At 37.0% G+C, this 22,494-nt stretch overlaps 1 protein-coding gene across 2 annotated transcripts in view; it reads left to right on the top strand.

Annotated features, from left to right (window-relative positions):
* PREX2 (phosphatidylinositol-3,4,5-trisphosphate dependent Rac exchange factor 2) overlaps positions 1-14,378 on the top strand; it is a 168,630-nt gene extending 154,252 nt beyond the window's left edge. The window contains exons 38-40 of one of the 2 annotated variants that reach the window (XM_072329302.1): positions 3,003-3,105; positions 8,094-8,161; positions 12,814-14,378. In XM_072329302.1, the coding sequence (XP_072185403.1) occupies positions 3,003-3,105; positions 8,094-8,161; positions 12,814-12,859 (217 nt within the window). In that variant the 3' untranslated portion in view covers positions 12,860-14,378. Of the gene's footprint in view, positions 1-3,002; positions 3,106-3,602; positions 3,728-8,093; positions 8,162-12,813 lie in introns of those variants that run through there. The other variant, XM_072329303.1, reaches the window with a different exon arrangement.
* Positions 14,379-22,494: the final 8,116 nt, after the last annotated feature.

Below are 22,494 nucleotides of genomic sequence, written 5' to 3'. Positions count from 1 at the left end.
TTTATGCTTCCCATAGCATAATGTTGTGACAGCATTAGAAGGTGTTGCTTTTCTTCCCCTGGTATTTTCCTTGTTTGGGTTGAAGGACTGATTGCATCCCAATGACCAGGATGACTGGTCAGAACTGCTTCTAAATTGCTTTGTAAGCTCTAATACCATCTGTTTTGTGTGTGGATTAGTTTCTTCTACAGCTGGTTTCCAGAACATTTTGATCTGTAATAGTGAATATGTAGTGATTCCAGAACTGTACTTAAAAATCTGGGAGAAAGCACCAGGATGTAAATACAGGTCTACTTGTGAGTCAGTTCAGCCTACCCTCCTGGAAAGGTTTATGATCAGTTTTAAAGGAGGATACCATCTAACTGATTGGTTCACTGATGCAACTAAAATGAAGTTCTTTCATTGTTGTTGTTTGCTGTATTTAAAAAGCAGAAATCACACAACAAAAGCCACAAGCAATCATTTTTATTTTAATTCTGATTTTAGGACTGCCATTCATCAGACCTTTTGCTTGACTTAAGAGAAACAAAATCTAGCAATATTATAATTGTACTTCTAATGAAATATGAAATGAAATAATGCCACTGGTCCTGTTTTAACATTTTTTAACATACTTTAAAAAGTCAGAACGTGTTTTAAAAGAAGCAGTGGATGTATCTAACCAGTATTACTTAATCTTGAATATAAAGTATTTTATCAAAGTTCTGTACTCGTAGTCAACATCATCGTCGTGGCTGTTAAATCTTGGGTGTCTTCACTATTGATTTTCAAGGACATTTTAATAATATTATCCTTAGAATTAATATAGTCAATTTTTGCCTTGAGGTGATCTCTTCAATTTTTGGCAATTACTACAGTATAATCAGGAAACATATAAACAGACTCTGTATCTCTGTAGTAGCTCATTAAAGAAATCTTCATTGTGCTATTTTACCCTGTCTGTGTTTTTCCCACTTTGATTATGTCTACATCCTTGGTAACCTTATTTCTGAATTGTTCTTGGCATTGTAAAAATATAAATGGCTCAGAATGTCCATCACCAGTGCCCACTTCATCAGATTTTGGACAGGGAGAAATCTGACAGTCTTTTCCAATTAAGGAATTAGTATTTGCATGTAATTCTTCAAGCTGAACCTCATTTACAATATTCATTTGTCAGCTTTGATTCACTCATGGAGAATATTATTTCTTTCAGTTGTTTGGGTTCCAAAAAGATGGGATTTTTGGGAAAGCTGGCTTAACAACTGGTTGGTTGAAAGCTGCACTTTTAACCAATTAACATCCATTATACCTACAGATAAACATCTATCAAATTATGGTTATCTACTTCTGCTTTTTCCAGTTTTGAACAGGACAAAGCTTCTTTGGCTGTTCTTGAGGGTTAGAAATTTAGATTTTAGTGCTGGCAAATATTATGAGCGTGTACTTTTTTTGAGTGATAGTTAACCTTTCAAAGACAAGATAAAAATGTAGCATTGAGAATTTCTAGTCTAATGTTTGACTGTTTTTCACCTGAATCAAACATACAACACAAAAGATCAATGTACTTTTGGTTCAATTTAGCTGAGGTCAGTGTGAGCTAGAAGTGGGGGAATAAAAATGGTTTCATTAGCAACGAAACTCTCTTAGCTTATACATTTTTAACAAAGGGCCATTAATAAAGATATGGATCAAATTTAATATCTTTTACACTAACTACTTGTGAAATTTTTTACAGTCCATAAATTTACTTGGCAGTGCTTCAAACATGTCAGGGTGTTGTGTTTTTTTTTTTTTTTTTGTTTTTTGTTTTTTTTTTGTTTTTGTTTTCAGTAAGAAAATAAGTGCAGACACATTTTTCCTCCTACAGATCTTCTGCTCAGCTAGATGAAAGTTTGATTGAAACATACTGTCTGTTCTGTGGGCATAATATAAGCTATGCAGAATCGTCTGGTCAGGATTTTGCCAAAAGGCTACTCAAAAGTACATTTTAACCATGTGTCTGAGCTTTATTATTTGAACTTGTAATACAGAGTTTTTGTCAGGTTCTGCTGAGGTAGGATCATTCTATGCACGTCATATTTCTGTTTGAAGAGATTTGATTATTGCATTATTGCAGTGGGGGTTATTAGTGGTGCAGAATGCAGATGCTGTCACCTCTTGGATGATAGCAGCCCTCACACGTGTTGTCTAAAATGCACCCGCCCATTCCTATGTAGTTTCGTTGCCTTTTCTGGAAGTCTTCTGTAGCTTTGGTCTTGATTGTATGAGAAGCTACCTATCCATCCTTGACCTCACCATGAGTCAGTTGGCATGTCCAGAATGACTTTCTCTGGTCCTTCTTGTCTGCTATGATGATGGGTTTTCCTACAGCCAAGTTCTTTGGCTCCAGAGACTTCCTGGTTGCTCTGACAAAGCAGTTAAAACCTTTTTACTGAGATATGGTACTTGCAGAAGTTTTGTCCTCACACATTTACTTGAAAAGGATGGCAAAGAAAGATAGTTTATTTGAGGGAATGCCTTTCTTTCTTTTCTCTTTAATTTAAAGATGAGTAATATCTCTTAATTTTGTTTGGAAACTGTAGAATACCCAAACTAAGCTGGGGTCTGCATTAGTGATGAAGGGCAAGAGATAACTGTCATGGAAGTCACTTGGAAAGAGATTTCTGCAATTAGAAAACATTCTCCTCTTTACATAGTCACTTTCTCATGCACTAACCAAGCCATAGACAACACTGTGGATTACCGTTTTGTTGTTGTTGTTGTTAATTTTTAACAAGCATAAAAGGCACATACACGCGCTTGTATCTTTGGTTATGCTCAAAATCTTTCCACTTGAGAAACGTTTTGTGCCCAAGCTAATACCTGCATGGTTTGGAGGTGTTAGGAGACAGATCTCCTACATAGTCACTCTACATGTACCTTTGTTAAAAAGAAAAAACTTAAAATAGTATGTTAGTGTACAGGACTTACTTAAAGCAAACCACTGCTAGCAGATTGATGACCTCAGTCTTCTTTTGCAGCTGCACCCTGAGTGTTACCCTGGAGCAGGCAATCATTCTGGCTCGGAGCCACGGGCTGCCACCTCGCTATATCATGCAAGCTACAGATGTCATGCGCAAGCAGGTAAGGTGCTTTATGGGGAAGAACTTGTTTTTCCCTAGCAAGACCTGACCCAACATTTTAATCCCCATCTGACTGCCCTGTTAACATCTTTGTGAATTTTCTTAGTTTGGTGTTTGGTTTTGTTGTGTTTTTGTTGTTTTTAGAATTATCTTCTTATAATGTTGACTGAAAGCTTTTCTGTTTCTTGTTTGTTTGTTTGATTTTAGTAGTGGGACGGGCTGTTTTTAACCAGATGCTTACTATCTGTGAGTGTGTAAAGGGGTCATCATTTTTACAGGGTTACTATTTCACTTATTGGTTTCTGTATAGAAACTACTGTGGCATCATCTTAATTAAGCATAGTCTAATGAGTTTGAAAAAATTTATTCTAATAATTATCATCCATAAAAATAGTTTAAGTTCATTAACAATAGTTAATAAGTAGTGACTCATGCACTGAGTGTAGTGGAAGCCCAGGAGGGAAGTGGGAAATGGCACTGTGATTCTTAACTTTGCAGGCAAGATTCCTGAGGAGATTGTGCTTATTTCACACTGTGTATTTTGATCTTGTCATAGTAAAATATTAGAATTTAGAGACTGTTGTGAATAGATAATCACCACAACATGAACACTTGGTGCAAATGTATGACAAAAAATTGCTGTATTAAAAGGCAGAATTGGCTGAAAATGGGAAATACAATCTACCCTGTAATGGCACAACTTCTAGAATATCCTCTTATCAGATATGTGGTTTCAAAAGCATGTTTGGAGACTTGGAAGAACTTCAAAGGAGGAGCATGAATATCCAGAGTTTGTTAGACAAGCCTTGTGAAGTGAAGATTAAAGAGCTCAACCTATTCATTTGATCAAAGAGAAGCTGAGTGGAGACTTAATCACTATTGTGCATATGGAACATATATCCCAGTGTGTGGTAACTTTTAACCTCCTGACAAAGGTGTAAACAAGGAACAGAATGCAAAATTCCAAGATGGACAAATTCAGCCTTCAAGTGAATTTAAAAAATAAAATTAAAAAAAAAAAAAAGGGACTTTAATACTGGAATCATTAATCACAGATAAGACAAAATTCATTATTTATGACTTTTAATATACATCTACCTTATTATTTTCATAAGTTTCACTTCTTATTCTGTGCAGAAATCACAGTTTAATTACAGAAATGAGTAAGTGACTGCACTGTATTTCTAGGTCAATATACAAAGAAGTTCATGTATTCTATGTCAAACTTTTGGGCTATTAAAGCGGTCATATAAGTATTCTCAAGCCATAGATTTTGATCAGTGATATGTAAGATATGCAGACAAAAAAAGGATGCATCTGAATAATTAGCATCATTCCTTTTCATATCTGATCTTCACTTTATTCAATGTATAAATTATATTTCTGTAGTGAATGAATACCCTCCAGATTCTAGAATCATGTCATGAAGATCTGCTTAGAATTACAGCTTTAACTTTATATTAAAAGCAATCTACGTCTGTAAAAGGATAAACTTGTATTTTGGTATTTATTTAACAATAGAAAAGCCTGGACATTTTGTTCTGCCTGTATGCCATCTTTCATTCAGTCAAGCAGCACATTTTCATGCACAGTTCTAGAAAGTTTTCAAAGATGCTGATTCATTTTTAGGTCTTCTGCAGTCCATTAAATGAAAATGGAAGACAGAACATAACTTGCTAACGGACCTGATCAGCTGTAATTGTACTGGGACTTGCTCAGAAAGATGTAGGAAAAAGCCTGCTGTGGGCCTGCCTCCTCTGTAGTAAAACAGCAGGTGATCAATAGCTGTTAAAGATACCAATATCTCAATACCACCCACAGACACTGTGAAAGTCTGCTAGTATATCAAGCCAGACTTTGTTCACATATTCTTCTTCTTGTGAGAAGCCACTTTGGCATTTGATAGAGTAGTAATCTTCTGTTCTAACTTTAAATCAGTCGCAGATTTTTGTTGTAGATATATAACCCTCCATTAAATCCTGAATGTTCGGGATTAATTCCAGCAATGTTCTATATTGCTTTCTGGAAACATTTTCTGGATTTAATGCTTCAAGCATTTGTAGGATTTAACTGACAGGAGCATAATGCAGGTCATAAAACTTGCAAGGGAATAAAAAAGCTTGTTGGAATTTGTTACAGGGCACTTAGGTAAGGACAGTACATGTATCTTTTCCCTGCCTTGATATTTATGTATGCATTAAAGGCCTTCATTTGAGAAAAACAAAGCTCTTTCATACGTACACCGTCAGTGTGAGGTTGAATAAGGAGAGATTAACCAGAAGGAATAGTAAATGGAAGGACAATTATTCTTTGTTATTCTGGAGGAACTGGAAATGTTAGCTCCTGGCAGCATCAGCTTTCCATGCAGGCATATTATTTCTTGTTTTTCTCCAGTTTGGGGCAACAGTACTGGGTAACTGGAGACACTCAGTTGAATGGATGACCTCAGGATGTTCTTCTTAATTAGATGAAGTCATTATCAAGACTCATAAATAGCAAAAAATGTTGGAGCAATTTTCAAAGTAATTGCTCTTGTCAGTTGTAATTAGGTATTCCCAAGCACCTGTTCTGGGAGACCTAAAGAAATAGACCAACTTCTGTAAGTTGGTATGGACTTGGGTCTTTGGGATGATTTTAGTTAAGTGGCTACTGTTTTTCAATTGCTAATCTGGTCTAGATTGATGTCAGAAATATGGATATTGACAAATCATGACAATTGTCTTTTAATAACTATTTACTCATAAATGTATATTCACATAAACACATGTACCCACAAAATATGACCTAAAGCTTGCACCAAAAAGGGGTGAAAATGCAGGAGGGCACAGGGCTACAAGAAGAAAGACAACTAAGAAGCTGATGAACAGAAAAGGTTAAGAGAGAATTTCTGTTGTCTTATAAGTGATAAATCATTTTCTCATGCCTTTCCAGAAGTATAATAATAGTACCACATTTTGAATATTCTCCTAAGAATGATGCTGATCTAGAGAGCTCTTTGAGTGGGGCCATAAAGAAAATCTATTTTCTTTATGTGACTAGATTTTGCCATCCTTATATTAATGTGTAGCTTGAAAGTAAACCTATCGTTGTTCCTCATGATAATAAGAATACTAGTTCTTATAAAAGTGTTCAGATTGATGGTGAAGTTTCCTCAGAGCTAGCAGCATCTTTCATGTGTGCACTGGCAGTCCTGGTACAGAGAGAAAACTATTCTGGAAGTGCAAAATTGAGCTATCTGTTACACGTACATGAGACAAATAGTGCCAATATTTGCATTATTATAGGACTACATTGTTATAGGAACAATACTGGAAAAGTAGAAATGATCATATCATTTTTTGAAAAGAAAAAAATAACAATGGTGCTGAATAGATACTAAGAGATGGCGTGTAGCAAGTTGACAGAAATTCTTGCAGGCTTTTCTTCAAAAGAATTATGAATCTGGTGGTTCTAAGTTCTGATTTGTCCTCCTGCCAAACTATAAATTACACTTTTGTTTAAAGCTGGTCTTCTTTTAAATCAACAGATTTTATTTTTATGTGAGCAAGATACTGAAATTAATTTGTCTAGTGACTGATGCAAGTAAAAATAGTCTCTTTTTGTTCTCAGAGGTAGTCACAGCACCAAAGTTCAGGATTTACTTGTAATTAATTTTGATAGTTTTCCTATGTATATGTATATTATGTCTCTCAGTTACATTAATAATATACCAATCTCAGCCACTGACAGTCTGTCATGGTATTCTTTTACATTAATTAAATGTTACAGATTTTTCTGAGAAAACGTCATGAGGATCTGAATTCTACATTTGCAACCTTTTAGCCAACACAGATCAGTTATTCTTAGATAATTCAGGACAGACACGTGTCTTATCTGTTGTTAAATCTCACATAATAGAGACTCCCAAGGATGCTGTTCCAGAGTTTTCTTATTCTTTTCATTAAAATATTTTACTTAGCACTTTGTTTGCTTCTTCTTGACAAATGTAAATGAGTGTCTGTAACTACACAGTAATGCACAGAGAGGAAAAAATCTAAGCCCTAAATTAAATTCACACCCAAAATAACTGACTGTGAACTGGCCTTTACATCTCCTGATTAAGACCTCAGGATAAAAACCATCAGCTCTGTTCTCTGTAGCTGTCAATAAAGCTGGGCAGAAATGAAATGGGTCTAGGAAAGGATAGGAAACAAAGCAGGGATTTAGAATCCTGTTGTAATGACTCTTCATTTTGGACTGTATGATCACAGAATCTAACCCCTAAGGATATACGGTAATGGGAAAGGGCCAGAAAGAGCCAAATAATAATAATAATAATAATAATAATAATAATAATAATAATAATAATAATAATAATAATAATAATAATATCAAAGGTAGGGAATAGTTTGTAGGTAGGACAGAAGGGCAGGCAAAATAATCTGGGACTGTTCACCTTCATGAGGGAAAGAGGTTATGACAAAGGTCTAAAAAACATGTGGCATCTATGTGATGAATAGGGGCTGACTGTTGTCTCCTCCAGTAGAGGACGAAAGGTGTCACGTGAAACCAGCAGGTTCAAAACAACTGAACATAATAAGCTAACCTTGTACATAAGATGTGGATTTACTTCCACAGGGATGTTACGGATGCAAAGTTATTCATGGATTCGAGATGAGATGGGAAAGAAAAGCTGAGAATCACTGAAAATGATTAAATACGTGCTTTCTGCTGAACACACAGAATTTCAAGTAACTGGTGATCAAGTTCTGGGGGAATTTCTGGGGAAAGCCATAGGCTTGCCTTGCTCTGTAGCCATGTGCCCCTTAAGTTGAGAATTAATGTTAGGAAGTAACTTATTTCTCACTTACAGGGAGCAGGGTTCTTCTGGGACATCAACCATATGCATTGATTAGTTACAGTTAATTGTTATATTCATCTAGAAAGCCCGGAAATCTTTCCACGTGAGCTACAGTTAATGAAGCAAATTGTTTCATTTTTCTTTTAAAGGGTGCAAGAGTGCAAAATACAGCCAAGAACTTGGGAGTGAGGGATCGAACACCACAGTCTGTTCCAAGGTAACTGATTGTATCCTAGATCACGATTTGTCTACTTTGTGCCAAATTCTGCCTAGTAGCTCAAAAGTTAACAATAAACACTGACTGTGCTGCATACTAAATTGTAAGACTTAGTTTTCAATGCGCATAGAGTCAATTACATTCTTAGTTGTACCGTTTTAATTAAAGTAATTAGTTGCAGAAGTTTAGGCTGTGTGGCATCTTGAAACCTGTTTGAACATTCAACATTCTTGGAAAATGAAATATAGTTCTTGTTAGATATGAAAGCACTGGGGTAAGTCCTTCATCACTTGTGATGTTTAGTGGTTTGGGGGAAATATTCAAACTAAATCCATTAGCCTATTTTAATGAAATACTGTACTACAATAGCTCAGAAAAATTGTAATCTTGTTACTTTTAGAGATGATGTAGTCTCTCTTTGTCTCTTTCTGAAATGTCCATTAGCAAGAAAAATGTGAGTGTTGTATATTTATTGAGCACTTTAATGCTGTGATGGATTGCAGGTACCTGAAATGTTTCTTAACAAGCATGATATTTACGAATGAAAATAACAAAACATTTCTGAATTCTATCTTGGTGGTTTTATTAATTAAGGTCCAATTAAAACTTTTTCTTTCTACCAATTCAAAACTTGTTGTTACTGCCAACTAATCAAAACACATTGAATGAACTAAACAGACATATGGAATAAACAACAGACTCATTGTAATGTGAAAATTAATTAAGGAAAGGATGAATTAATAATATCTGTTGGAGATAACCACGTGAAGGAACATATATACTATCCAGAGCCTCAAAGAAGGACTTCTGACAGGATTTTGACCAGTAGTACTCAGGAACTTTTTCTCCCTATGCAATTTGTTCCCTTTTCTCAAGATATCCCAGTTTCTTTCAGTAGGGAATCAGACTACTGCACATAATTTGTTTATAACAAGTAACTGCACATTGCGCCTCGTTTGTGCAGAATCTGATGATAGAAGGGGTGTGAATCTGAAGTGTATAACGTATGAGTGAATCTGCATAGCAGCTTTTGATGGGGATATACAAGCATCTTGCTTGCTCTGTGAAGAATAGAGTAGATGTATTCCTTCAACTTCCGCTACCACTTATGGCAGTGAGACAGAACTGGCAACTGAGTGGCTCAGTAGTCTTCTAGAAAATATTTATTGGCATTTTAGCTGCTTTCTGAGAAGTTTGAGCCTTGCATATTTGTTTCCTAGGTAGAAAATTGAACAAACATTGACAGAAGTCTAATTCTAATATAAAACCTACGTATTCAAGATCTATCTATTTGTTTACAGGCTTCTTCTATATAGGTCCAATTTATATTTAATCCTCAAAGAGGATAAATAATCCATGCTGAGAAAATGAAAACATGTAATGGCAGCACAGGTTATCTTGTGCTTGGGTGACTAATTAGCTAGGGCTAGAAAAAAATCACCCCCAAATATTGTAGTTGCTTACTCAAACAGAAGCAATTCTCTGCTTCTGTGCAAACTAAAGAAGGTAGACCAAGCCAACCAGTCACACTGGCATCCAAAACTCAATATTAGTAAGTACCAAGAACACCACTAATGTTTGGCTGAGCCAGCAAATAACCTTAGCAGCAGTACCACCACTTTTTGTCCATTTGTGCCATTAAGAAAGTTCAGAAATAGTGTCATGCATCAATCATATTACTGAAAAAAGGCATTTGCAACTATGCATCTTCCAAAGACAAAGTTCTCTATCGAAATCTACAGGCATGTAGATTAAATAAGATACAACAAAATTACTGGCTCAAGGGAAAACCCATCAGCAATGAAGTCACTGACTTTACCAGAGCATGAGGGCATCTCTTCTCATAATAGTGATTAACTTAGAGGAAATCTGGGACCAAGCCTGCCTGAACAACTGTCTCGTATTAACAGAACCTAAGGCATAAAATAATATTTCAAGCTGCTTGGAGTCTTTTGAGCAGTATGAATTTGACCAGAACAGAACAGGTACATCCAACACACTTGCAAATATGCAGCAACAGATATGTCACAGGAATATCTCATTGGCTTTGTGATTTTGTGCATTTGGTATACTATTAGAAAGAAGTTGTGTAGTGTTAGAGAGAAGTCACATATATCAGATAAATCATCAGCATAAGTGATATTCTTGATGTGGTTTTCAGTTCTTCGGCACTCCAAAGGCTGGCCATTAAAGTTTCATCATTTCTCAGCTGATCTGTTTGAACCAACTCAGACAGTTCCTCTGTGTGTACTGACTCAGAACAGCCTATTTCTCATCTATACCATCTTAGGGCCTCATTGCCAGTTTGTCTCAGAATTTCTTTACTTCATCTGCTCTGAAGATAAATAACCTTAAGAAGGACCATTTTTACCTGAAGAATACGTAGAACTTTTGTGCTGAACTTTTCTGCACGTTGTTCCATAGAAATAGGATTTTGCTAAGACTTTACCCTGAACTAACCCTGTTACAGTTACTGACTTAGATGAGATTCTGACATTCATTCTACCTATCTTTTGTTAGCTTTGAGTTTTACTACTTCATTACATCAGTAGAATCAAGTAACTCAAAGAAGTCTTGCTTCATCTATATCCACACACCTGTGTCTATAAAGATCAGATCATCTCATTGTCTTGTTGGTATACAAATAGGAGGTGTATGTGTTTTGGCTTATATACAGCTTCTATCAAATTAATTGGCATCTGGGCAAATGCTTATGTGACCTTAAATAACCACATTTCTGAGTCTGAGCAGGTTTGCTTTTGCTCTTTGGCTTGGAGAACTGGTGCTTCTCATTCTTACTGTCCAGAAGCAATGCTGCCTTCTGATTACTTCCAATTAGTTTTCACTGAAGTGAAATTCTTATTTGGCCCACCACAACTATATGGTGTAGGTATCCCATGGATCTTAACTTGTATGGAAAGGGAAGTCATGAAACAGCATCTATCCTGCCCTGCTTTTGCAGGATGCTTTGTCTGACAGGATGTGCCCAGATATTGTAGAGGCTTGCAGTACTTACAGTAGCAGCCATGCAGAAAGTGCCTCAAATAACATCAGCGGCAAAGCATCATGTCAAGAAAGCGGTAGCCCGTAGATCTGGAATTGCTTCTGGAGTCACAGAACTGTAGGGGTTGAAAGAGATCTCTAGAAGTCATCCAGCCCAACCCCCTGCTAAAGCAGGTTCCCTACAGCAGGCTGCACAGGTAGGTCCAGGCAGGTTTTGAGTATCTCCAGAGAAGGAGATTCCACAACCTCTCTGGGCCGCCTGCTCCAGTGCTGTCACTGACAATAAGAAGGTTCTTCCTTCTGTTTGTATGGAACTTCCCATGTTCCAGTTTATGACTGTTGCCTCTTGGTCTATTGTTGCTGTTGCTCACCACTGAAGAGTCCATCCTCACTGACTTGTCTCTTTAATGTATTCATAAACATAGATGACATCCCCTCTCAGCCTTGTTTTCTCCAAACTGAGGAGTCTCAACCACATGTTCAGACTTTTGTGTTCTGTCTTGATTTGTAGTATGATTTTGAACTTCCTGATCAGTTAAAATGTGGTCACATAAATGAACGTGATTTTTAAGAAGCAAATTTGCAAAATAGTCTTGGAAAACTCCAATACTATGAGCATCGTAAAGATCTGTAGTACCAAAAACAGTGTATGATTCATTACCTTCTTGCATCCTGACCTACCAAGCCAGTTGTTATTTACTCTGCTTTGGTACTTCAATGTCATATACCCTTTGTGTTAAGTACTGATGCACATGCTGTGCCATTGTCTTTTCATTGTCTCTTCATTTTGGTTTCTAACAGTTTTTCGCTTTGCCACACCATACTTGGGCTCTTTTCTTAGTTATTCCTTTCCCCAAGGAAAATATGTCATCTGCACATGAGATCATGTCTATTGCTGTTTCTATTTGCTATTGTTTTAGTGGAGATGCTGGATGCAGGTTATGCTTACAGAAAGAAATATCTGTTTCCCTTAATGAGCCTGAGGTCAGAATGACTGCCATTTATTTTCAATATTCCTAACATAAGCTTAACTTTTCTAACACTCGTTAGTACTTGCTAATAAGTGTTAGCAAGTGCTATGAAGTCCATACAAAAGGCATTAATGGAAATTCAGAATCCTTTATAAATGTAGAAATGGTGAAGAGTTTGTACCTATATATTGTGGGTCTGATCTGTTTGGGTTCTTGGATGTCAAAACCAAATGGCTTCAGTTTTATAGGGAACTGTTACAGTGAGGTCAGATTCTATGCCAGGACACCAAAACCGAGGCAACTGGAATCACCAAGCAACTTTTCCAAAAGTATTTAGAGATTCAGAGCAACAGCTGGTAACTGGATTAGTGAAACTCGCTTTGCCCTGAAAGGGAACTTTGATACAGAAGTATGAAAATTTGACTAAACAGAGATGTCTTTATTAAAAAAGTGCTCAGAGATGTGTGCATTTGAATAACAATATGGTTGGTCAGTTTAAGCATCATGCTCATGAATAGAGTTTTACTGGATTTATATCAATGTTATTCAACTGAATTCAGTATCTGTTGTTTTGCGGTACAAGACTTAGATTTAGTTTGTATCTAAATTTATCTATTTTATTAATGTTTAAGCACTCATAGTAACAATTGCTGATGTTGTTTTCCTTGTTGTTGTCAGATTATACAAGCTGTGCCAGCCACCACCACCAGTTGGAGAAGAATGAAGAAAACAATCAAATAGTGGCATTTAGGACACTGGAACTGTATGACAAAAGCTAACTGCACTATAGCAGTATGTGCCTGGGCCTTTGATAAATAAATAAAGAACAAGCAACCTTTACTCAGGATAAAGAAAGAAATACCATATATATATTCTCTATTGGCATTGAAAAAATGACTTTCTAGAAGCGTTTCTGGAATTTGTGCCCTCCATCCATATGCCAGTAGAACTGGAGTCTTCCTTAGGAATTTTACACTGGAATCAGGTTCATTTTGATGTGTTTTGTTCAGCCACACAGTAGGCATAGCCAGCAGATTCAAAACAAATATCTTGTTCAGAGAAAATGGCTTCTCTTTCACGCTCCCCAGGATGTGTTCTTGCGGAAGGAATAAAAGCCTAGATAAACTAGGCCTGGTAATGAGCATACACCTCATATTTGGCCCTTTGCACTGATAATCCCTTTTTATTTTTCCTGTCAGCATCATAACTTCTGAAAACAGTGACATCAGTGTTTCAAGGATATCATGTAAATGAGATAGCAAGATTAAAAACTCATCTCAGAACTTGTGCTTAATGGCTACAGACTGACTACTTCTATAAACATCCCCGTGTAACCGCCGTAAACTCTGCCACATCTTAAGTAACCCATTGCCGTACCCTTTTAGAAGGAATATCTACATGGCATATGAAATTGATGTTTTCCCCATTTTTTTGTTGCCATTATAATTAGACTGGATCTCAGACTCTGTCTAGTGGATGTTTTACATTATTTTGCCTCTGCTTTTCAGAGTTTTTCAGAGCTGTGTATATTCTTGTACAGCATTAGACAAGTGAATCGACAGTGAGGTATTAACAGTGAGATGGTATTGTTATGTTTAACTGGAAATGTCTGTGTTTTACATGAACGCATGGTTTGGGTTTTGATGTTTTGTGCACCATTTCCCTTGTTTTGTCAGTATTGTTTTATATAGCATTTGAGTTCTTACTTGTTGACTCTTTATAGTTGTGACAGATTTATTTTGAAGACTGTGCTGAGTATTTGGAGGGCCCTGGGAAAATAGATTTGGATTTGGCTGCTCTTTTAGCCATTGTATTTTCAGAGAAAATGCCCCTAAATGAAGTTTTTGACTGAGAATATATTAAAGCAAAAAGTATATTCTGCAATAGTTCTCCGTTTAGCAGTTGCTGCGTATTCTATTAGAGCCAGACAGATACTGATACAGTGCTTGAAGAAAGTGTATTTTTTGTGCAGCAGCTGCCTGTAGTTACACTGTAGTTATCACTTCTTGACCAAATTTTACCTGATTATTTATGAAATCTTAAAAAAAATCAACATACATTAATCCATAATGAAGTGAGAATTCAAAAGATGTACTCTTGCAAAGAGTGTTCTTTACACAGGATTTATGGGGGACTTGTTACTTTTCTCCAAAGGAGGAATTAGGACTCCTACCTTTTTCTTATTGTTCTTACACAGACTTTAACTTTGCTAAGAAAATAAATATTTTTGTATATCCACAGATAAATATGTCTGCACATATATTTTAGTTTCTATCTGTGTATAAGTAGTCATATCCATCACCAGTCCAACCTTCAGTGTAGGATGTTTTCTTTAAACTGTGATGATATCATGCAATAACAAACACTTCAGTAACAATTTATCCTTTGCATTTTGAAGTCTTCACTCTTTAATACCAGTTGGAAGTTTGTGACTTTAATCTTCTTGATTAAAAAGGAAGTATTACTTTTAGTAACTCTTTTTTTTTTTTTTTTTTTGTCTAAAACAACTTCATGCTTGTACATGAGTCATGATCTACAGAATTGCTATTCCAGTCAGCATCTCATACTTTTGGATGTGTTTTATTCAGTGAGGCAGTGTTGGCTGGGGTAAACTCTGCTCTATGCAAAAGTGCCCCAAATGCTTTAGTTTCTGCTTGCTCAGACACCAGAAGTACACAGAAGCCACAGTGCACACCTGCCTGGGATGGTGCCACAGGCCATGTGATGGTGGCATGCTCCAAATGGGGCTGTCAGTCCATGCTCAGATCTTGCAACGAGATCTACCCACGTGCATATTTAATGTTTTTTATTGTATATATTTTTTGCTATAAAGCAAGTCAGCTCTTAGCTGAATAGAGCTACTGGTTCTTGTAATAGGACAAATTACACAACCTAAAAGACAGTCTCTGCTGCACATTGTAATTGGTTGCATCCCCTTTTTCTCATTGACTCTGTTATGAATGCAAATATGCCCAGACAGTCTCTTGTACAATATGGTAATTATCTGCTTTGTTTTGCACTTGAAAGCAAAGGGTAATAGACATTGGCAAATGCTGAGGGACAAACAGTTATGAGCCAGTCCCTGGACCAAATTCTGCAGCTGTTGTTTCAGGAGCGTGCATCAAAAATATTGGGCCTCTCCCTTCTGTATCTAATTTTCATTCCTTATTCCATTGTTTTTTTCTCCAGAAGGAGTTTTCAAAAACTTGTTTGGCACTGTGAGCTTCCCTGGTGACTGCAAATAATGTGCCTGTGTGGCAGAGGTGCTAGCTGACTTAAGCCCTGTTTTCTTGGGTGGTGAGGCGACATGTAGAGAGGGGACTTCCAGAGGAGATGAGGCACGTGAAGCATTGACTGCCTATGGAATGTATGTGCCTAATGTCTCAAAATGTCTTCCCAAAGTCTGTATTTTGCATTGTTTCTAACTACTGTTTTGGCCTTCTGATCTCAGAACACACAGCTGGCACATCTGACTTCTAATAACATCGATGGACATACAGGGAGCTCATTCTTTTAATTATAAATGCACATATGTTCATGACTAAAGCTATTTCTCTTGTTTGGAAAGCATAGAATATGTCTATTCCTTATGCAGTGTACAGAATAAAAAATATTCAATTCTCCACACAGAATGTTTATCCCCTCCTGAATTTTTAGACATCCAGATGACAAGAAGAGATGACCAAGAATGATGATTTACAAGAACTGTAACACCCAGAGCTTGTGAAATCTTTACTTCTATTGCAGCAGATTATGCAGCCTATTTTTATGATAATGTGTCGTACTGACTTAGGGGAAGGATTTGGTATGGAGTTTTTACTTTTTCATCCAAGACAAGTGTAATCCTTCTGGGAATAAACTCAAGGATCTGTGGAGATGGTTACCAAATACTGCTGTAAGTCACTGGTTGTCTCTAAGAGATTTAACAACTGGGAAAGGATTGTTAAGGGCAAAGTAAGAGTTATCTTTCCTTGGGTTCATGCTTGGAGAAAATCTGCCTTTTCAGATAGACTTGAAGATCTTTGGCTTTTTTTTTTTTTTTTTTTTTTTTTTTTTTTTTTTTTTTTTTTTTGAGCACTACTGCTAAATAATAGGATGCGAAACAATCTTGATTCTGAGAAATGAGTATTGATTCAGTCTTGTTTCCCAAATTACTTATTTCATAATGCTTGTTATGTCCCTGCAGTTTGTAAAAGTAAATGAACACAAAAAAAATGACAATATTTTTTTGGCAGGGGTCCATTTTAAAACAAATTCTCCTGCTTCCAGCTGAAGCAGCCATCTAACAGCGTGACCACTGAGAAAGCTGCCACCTTCAGTGCCTCTTTAGACAGCTTTCATGGGTTTAAGCAAATGCATTGAGTTCTGAGATTGTATCGAGTGTTTGTTTTCAAGGCAGTCAATGGTATCAGAATTTCCTTCCTGCTCCTTTGGAGGAAAAACAATTAAGTTTATGAGGATTTATAGTAATCATATTTCATCTGTTATAATACTCTAATGGGGGAAAAAAAGTTTTTATTGATCTGCTTTTAGGAAGAGAGCAAACTGATTATTATTTTTTTTTTTGTATTAATTGATTGTTGGATGCAGTATGAACGTATTTAAGACAGTTGCTTGAATGTGAGTATACACATCATGATTAAGCATGATGCTCAAGAAAGGAAAGTATCTTTCATTTATTTCCATTTAAATTGTGAAATTGGTAACTTTAGCGTATATACATGTTGCTCCATACTTCTTACCTTACTGCATGGTTATGTCAGCCAGCATTGTACGCATACTTTGCACTGTTCTTGTTTAATGTTATGAAAACAGGAGAGTTTCCCAAGCTAATGCGTTGCTTTCTGTATTTTATCTCTCTAATGGCTGTTAAATGCAGGTAGTTCCTAACTGTACTCTAGCAGTACACTGGCATTAGTAAGTTAGAGGCACAGTACGTACCTGTCTCAGGATACAGGGATTTTTCATCATTAGGCTTGAGCTATAAGATACTGAATTCATATTTTTGTATACTGACAGTTGTGTTTTGTTGTTGTTTATATATATATATTTATATATATATATATACTGTATATATCATTAAGTTTTCCTGAAGAAAATGCATTATTAGGAACATTTCCTTTTTTTTTTTTTTTTTTTTTTTTTTCCTGAAAGAATTGGATTTGTTTTCTTGTTATGTTTGTGTGAATGAATACGCAGTGTGCGAAGTCACACAGATGTTAACACTGGTGGGAAATTTAGATTGCCCAAGGGGTGGGCCATCAAGCGCTTGTTTCTTCTCCAGAAACCATAGCTCTGTGCCAGAGTGGAACTGCTTTAGAAGTAACTTCTGCTTGAGTTTAAATGTCTTACGGAGTGTTCAAAGTAGCTGGGACATTTTTGCAAAATACTTGGCGTGTAACTTTCATGGAAATATCTACAACATTCTTTAATGTGTGTCTGTCCTATTTGTAAAATGTTTCAGATTTTAAAAACTAAGCAGCCTTATTAACACCCTGTAAATAGTGTATGTTTTTGGTTATAGTTGTGTTACATTTAAAACAAACAAACAAACAGAAAAATACTGATTTAACTTTTGCATTGGGTATTGAACAATTTTTCACACACATAGTTTGCAACATCTTGATAAGCACAGAAGAGTATTACTGCTTTGATGTATCTAAGTTCATCCGTCCACATAATCTCTCAGTGACCAGGTAGCAGATCTTGTTTATAGTTGAGTTTATTGGAAGTAACTTTCAGAATTTAGTGTTAAATGTCCTTGAAAAATGGATTTAAATCACTCTTTTCCATTTTTGTGAAGTGCCTATGTAGCAGACTTTGAGTCGACTTCTGTGTTGATTATGGGTTAAACTAATAACTGTGTACTTTTAGATCTATGGTTTATTTTTTTAGTCTACATATTAAGGACCGGAATGGTAACAATGTATTACAAAATGTCAGACAGCAATAAAACCATTCATACTACAGCCACTGCTAATCTCTTTATTTTTGAGCAATTAAGAAGTGTTTCTGGGGTTGGTAGTCTTCAGCACCTTTGGTGTGACTGCTCTCAGGATTCTGTTGCAGGAGAACAGAAATCCAACTGCTAGAAATGAGAATTCAGGTCCAGCCTAGGTTCATTGCTGGCCACTGAAGTGTATCTTCGTAACTAAACAAAGTGAATCCTTCATGAGCAGTAGGGCACTGTATTTTCAGAAGGCTGGAAGAAAGTAGACAGGCGTGAAAAATACTTTTCTGTTCTATCACTGCCTCCATAACATCCAGTGCAGCCAGTTTCTGGGATGCATGTGTGGTATGGTTTAACTTCTACAAGTGCTTTCTCGATACTGATTGATCTTTTTCCTTTTTCATTTCTGTATACACGTTATTAAATGATTCCTGAAACCTGTGTTATAGGTAGCCTCAAGTCCCATACACTGTTTTTGTCTGGACTTTTTGGATAATAAACCTGATCCTGTGTTTTGCTTTGATGGGCCTGGGCTGTTGGCAGAGCCCATCATCACCCTGGCCCTGCCATCAGACTATAGTCAGCCCCAGCTCCTGTCTTCTTTTGCCTTGGGGAACAGCTCCACTTCTGGTGCTTCCTGAGAAGAACATTTACTGCTGGCTCAGGCTCTGCCATATTTAACGCACCGCTGTGGATTTGGGAATTAGATTGAGAAAAACAAAATTGCCCATTTTGAATTACAAAACAGGTGGGAGGCCTCTTCCATTGATTTTACTCTTAGGACAAAGAGTAGCATCCAGAAATGCCCCACAGCCCTAATTTGGTGAAAATACTTGAAAATGATCTCTACAGCCTGACAGGAAAGAGGAGGAATGCAAGATAAGATACTTGCTGAGCGATGCCAACATAGGAAGGAACTGTTCTAAAAAATTTACTTTAGTCCTTCTCCAAGTATTAGAAAATCCAACTTACCATCATGACGTAGAGCCACAACTTTTTATGAAGGAAGATCTACCTTTTTAGCTTGTCGTGTTTTGGTCTTATTGTTTAGATTTCTTTAGGGATTTTTCTTACGTACTGTATTTCTTCATATTCCAGATAAATAATTGGTGTCTTTCCTTGTGAAGCCTAACTGCCGCATCTAAGCGTAGGTGGAATTTATGCTGTATATATTCTGGGACCATAATCAAATATAAGGAATGCCAAGCGAATTTGATTCTGCTTTCATTTAAATGAATAACCAAATTTTCATTGACTGTGGAGAATGAATCTATAATACTTGGAGTATTATGCCAGAACCTGACTATCCTGAATGCTTGTCAACGTGCTTGGATCACCTAATTAATGAAACTATTCATGTCTCAAGGCAGAAAGCTTGACTGGAAATGAGAAGCAGACCATGTGTAATCAGTGGGGTTTTGTCATCAACCAGACATTCAGTAGGCCTAATCAAACTAATACAGGGCATGATTACAGGCAAATGAACGTCAGTATTGCATTAACTGAAGTCAGTGCATCATTGCAATAGTTAATGACAGTATCAACCAGACTGAGAGAGAAATTATGTCTGATCTTGATCAGTGCTACTTCTTTGTATTGGATATAATACATTTCAGAATACACTGAGGACAGCTGAATTCAATTTCAAGACAAAGTGAAGACTGAATGAATGTTTAGCAATGTATGAGATGCTGTTCTCAAATATGTAAAGGTTTTATACATTAAAAAATAGCGTAGGTGTTTGGAGTTTTGTCAGCACACCCTGGCAAACTGGTAGCTCGGGAGACACAGTATAAATGTGTCAGTTTTAAAGGACATTTGTGGGTCTGATGCAAATAGAACAGACAGTGGGTTTTCATTTCTGGACTACCTCCCATGACTTTGAGAAAAGTGTTAATATTTGAAACTGCAGGATGGGACTAATCTACGTTGTGTGGATGCTCATCACACAACAATCATGGGGAGAAAGAAAAGTATGTTTTAACTTTGAGCCTTATCTTTAAAGAAACACAAATTCCATATCTAGTCATAGCTCCTATTTTCATTTCTAACATGGGGAGTAATCTGTGTCTCTACTTTTGTCAGTGACACAGTGTTACAGCGGAGTCCAAGACTTTTTCCTTTCTTTGTGTTTTCTTTCATGTGCAGCTTCATGTGGGGTCCTGACCTGATGAACAGTCAGGCAGAGGACCCTGAAGATGGAGAAACAGCTTTTCACAAATATTGTAGTATAAAAATGCGCTCTCTTTCTGTTGGAATTCAGCTACGATTGGAAGAGTTAGTTGGTATAATGGAGCTAGAATATCATCCTTGCCAATGGCATTATGTATCTGTTCCCTACAAAAATAGGGAACAGACCTCAAGTACTGGTTAGAATAAAAGTGGAGCAACTGCTTATATCAGACACTAGGATAGTAATCCAGTTTTTAATGAGAAGAGCAGAAAAAAAGCAGAAATTCCAAGTTCTTCCTCAATATTTAAAATTGCTTTAGGTCACATTAGATCAAAAGAATGAGATTTATCCCTGATTGTAACCAAAGTTTCGATAAGGTTCAGAACAGTTCCAACAAAGAAATACAAAATTTGATCTAAGTGGGGAACTCATTCTACTGTCCTTTCGCTCTCCATTTCCCTACTTCCAAATGCCCCTAATCCCTGTGAATGTACCTCACGGCAGACTCAGAGGGGAGGCCAAAGAATAAAACAGCATGGAAAATGGACTGTGCTTGTGTTCAAAGGGAAGAAAATCACAGATGTCAAAGAACTTTCGGATGTGTCAAGCCACAGCCATGCTGTGTTTCATGCTGCATTGGTCTGATATATTTCACTGAGTGGGGCTGTTGGTGCAGTAACATAAGTTCTGCCAGATCAGTTCAAAGCTGTGATACATGGAGGTGGGTCTACCCTGAATGAGATGAGATAAAATGGAAGAAATGTTCTTTCCCTTTTGGTGAAATTTGGTGTTGGGATCACATACAGGGCTATTCAGTTATGCTATTTAGGGAAATAAGAAAAATATTCTACTGTCTGCAGCCTTAAGCAATAGTGTGTAGTGTTTTGGTTACTGGTAGTAGCAAAATGATGTGGGAGGACAGATCAGAGATGATGACAGCGTTCCTCTGGTTGCACCTCTTAGCCCAGTGTCTTGTGTGTGGCTTTATCAGGAGGCACAGGGAAGCATTCTTCTCCTAGAGCACTCCAGGCTCTTCTCCTAGAGCTCTCTCCAGGCACTTGGGGTGGCTGTGGGACAGCTGCCTTCAACTGTTTTCAAGCAGATGTTTGGACTAAAAACCTCAGATTTCTAGGCCAAAAACTCTAAGAGCTTCAGCAGGGGGCCCAGCCTTGCATGTGCTAGATGTTAAAAATGTATGCACCTGGAATCAGGCATGCTTTGTGTTCAGATCCTAGAGGGATTTAGATGAGAGTGAGGCACAAAGGTATCTGTCTGTCTCTTCTAGCATACCCACAGTGCTGCTACAGTTACGTAAAGGCAAACTCATGAGCCATTTGGAGTATGTAACTGGGTGATTAAGATCAGAGGAAATAATTCAAATTATATTCCAATGTGCAAAAGAGTTTCTGTTCATTTAGTCACTGTTGGCAACAAGTCCTGAGTGTCCAGGTATTTTAATCACTTTTGAGCATAGAACTGATGCTCCTATTCCCTTTGCCAGCTCTCATAACTTTACAACATTCAAGTACTTCTGACATGGCAAAAAAGCCTGAAATTCCTTTTATGAGACACTTCTGAAAACACATCTTAGTAATCAGTGTCACCTGAGGATGAGAAACATCTAGACACTAATCATGAAGACAACTACTTGTCAAGCTTTCTGAAGCCTAGTCCTGCCATTCCCATGGCAGTTAGGAATCAAAATGCTTTTGGTAGCCCCATTAGGCTATCTGTGCCATTTTTAATGAAGTAGCTTTAAGAATCTCCTCTAGATGCACATAAAAAATAAGATGAAGATGTAAGAGACTGAGAAGGAAAATCAAGTGTTGGGTTAATGTCCCCAACACTTGGTAGAAGACTACTGTAGTGATCTCCTTTTAATGAGATATAGTGCCTTGTAAAGGCGAGATTTTCCTCTTGGCTGATCTTGTGAAGTCTATGCAGACCTGCTGAATTACAACAGGCAGATTTAGTGGAGGAGGGAGAATCTCATAAACTAAGCCTGTGCACCAAGGAGAGTCATCTAAGTGGAGATTTTGGTAGGGAAAGAATGAAACCCCCTGAAGCCCCTCTGACCCAATCAACTTTTTCCAGAATATTCTAAGTCTCAAACTGTGTTTGTGCAGGGGTAGGGCCAGACCTTAGTCACAATGTTTGCAGGAGCCTGAGGACCGCTCAAGGCCCTAGACTCGTTTCTGGATTATTCTAAAGAAGGAGTGAGCTTCCCTTTTCAGGA

Source organism: Excalfactoria chinensis, chromosome 2, assembly GCF_039878825.1.
Source record: "Excalfactoria chinensis isolate bCotChi1 chromosome 2, bCotChi1.hap2, whole genome shotgun sequence".
NCBI lineage: Eukaryota > Metazoa > Chordata > Aves > Galliformes > Phasianidae > Excalfactoria > Excalfactoria chinensis.
Note: the sequence above shows the minus strand (reverse complement) of the source record. Positions and strands in the feature narration are given on the sequence as shown.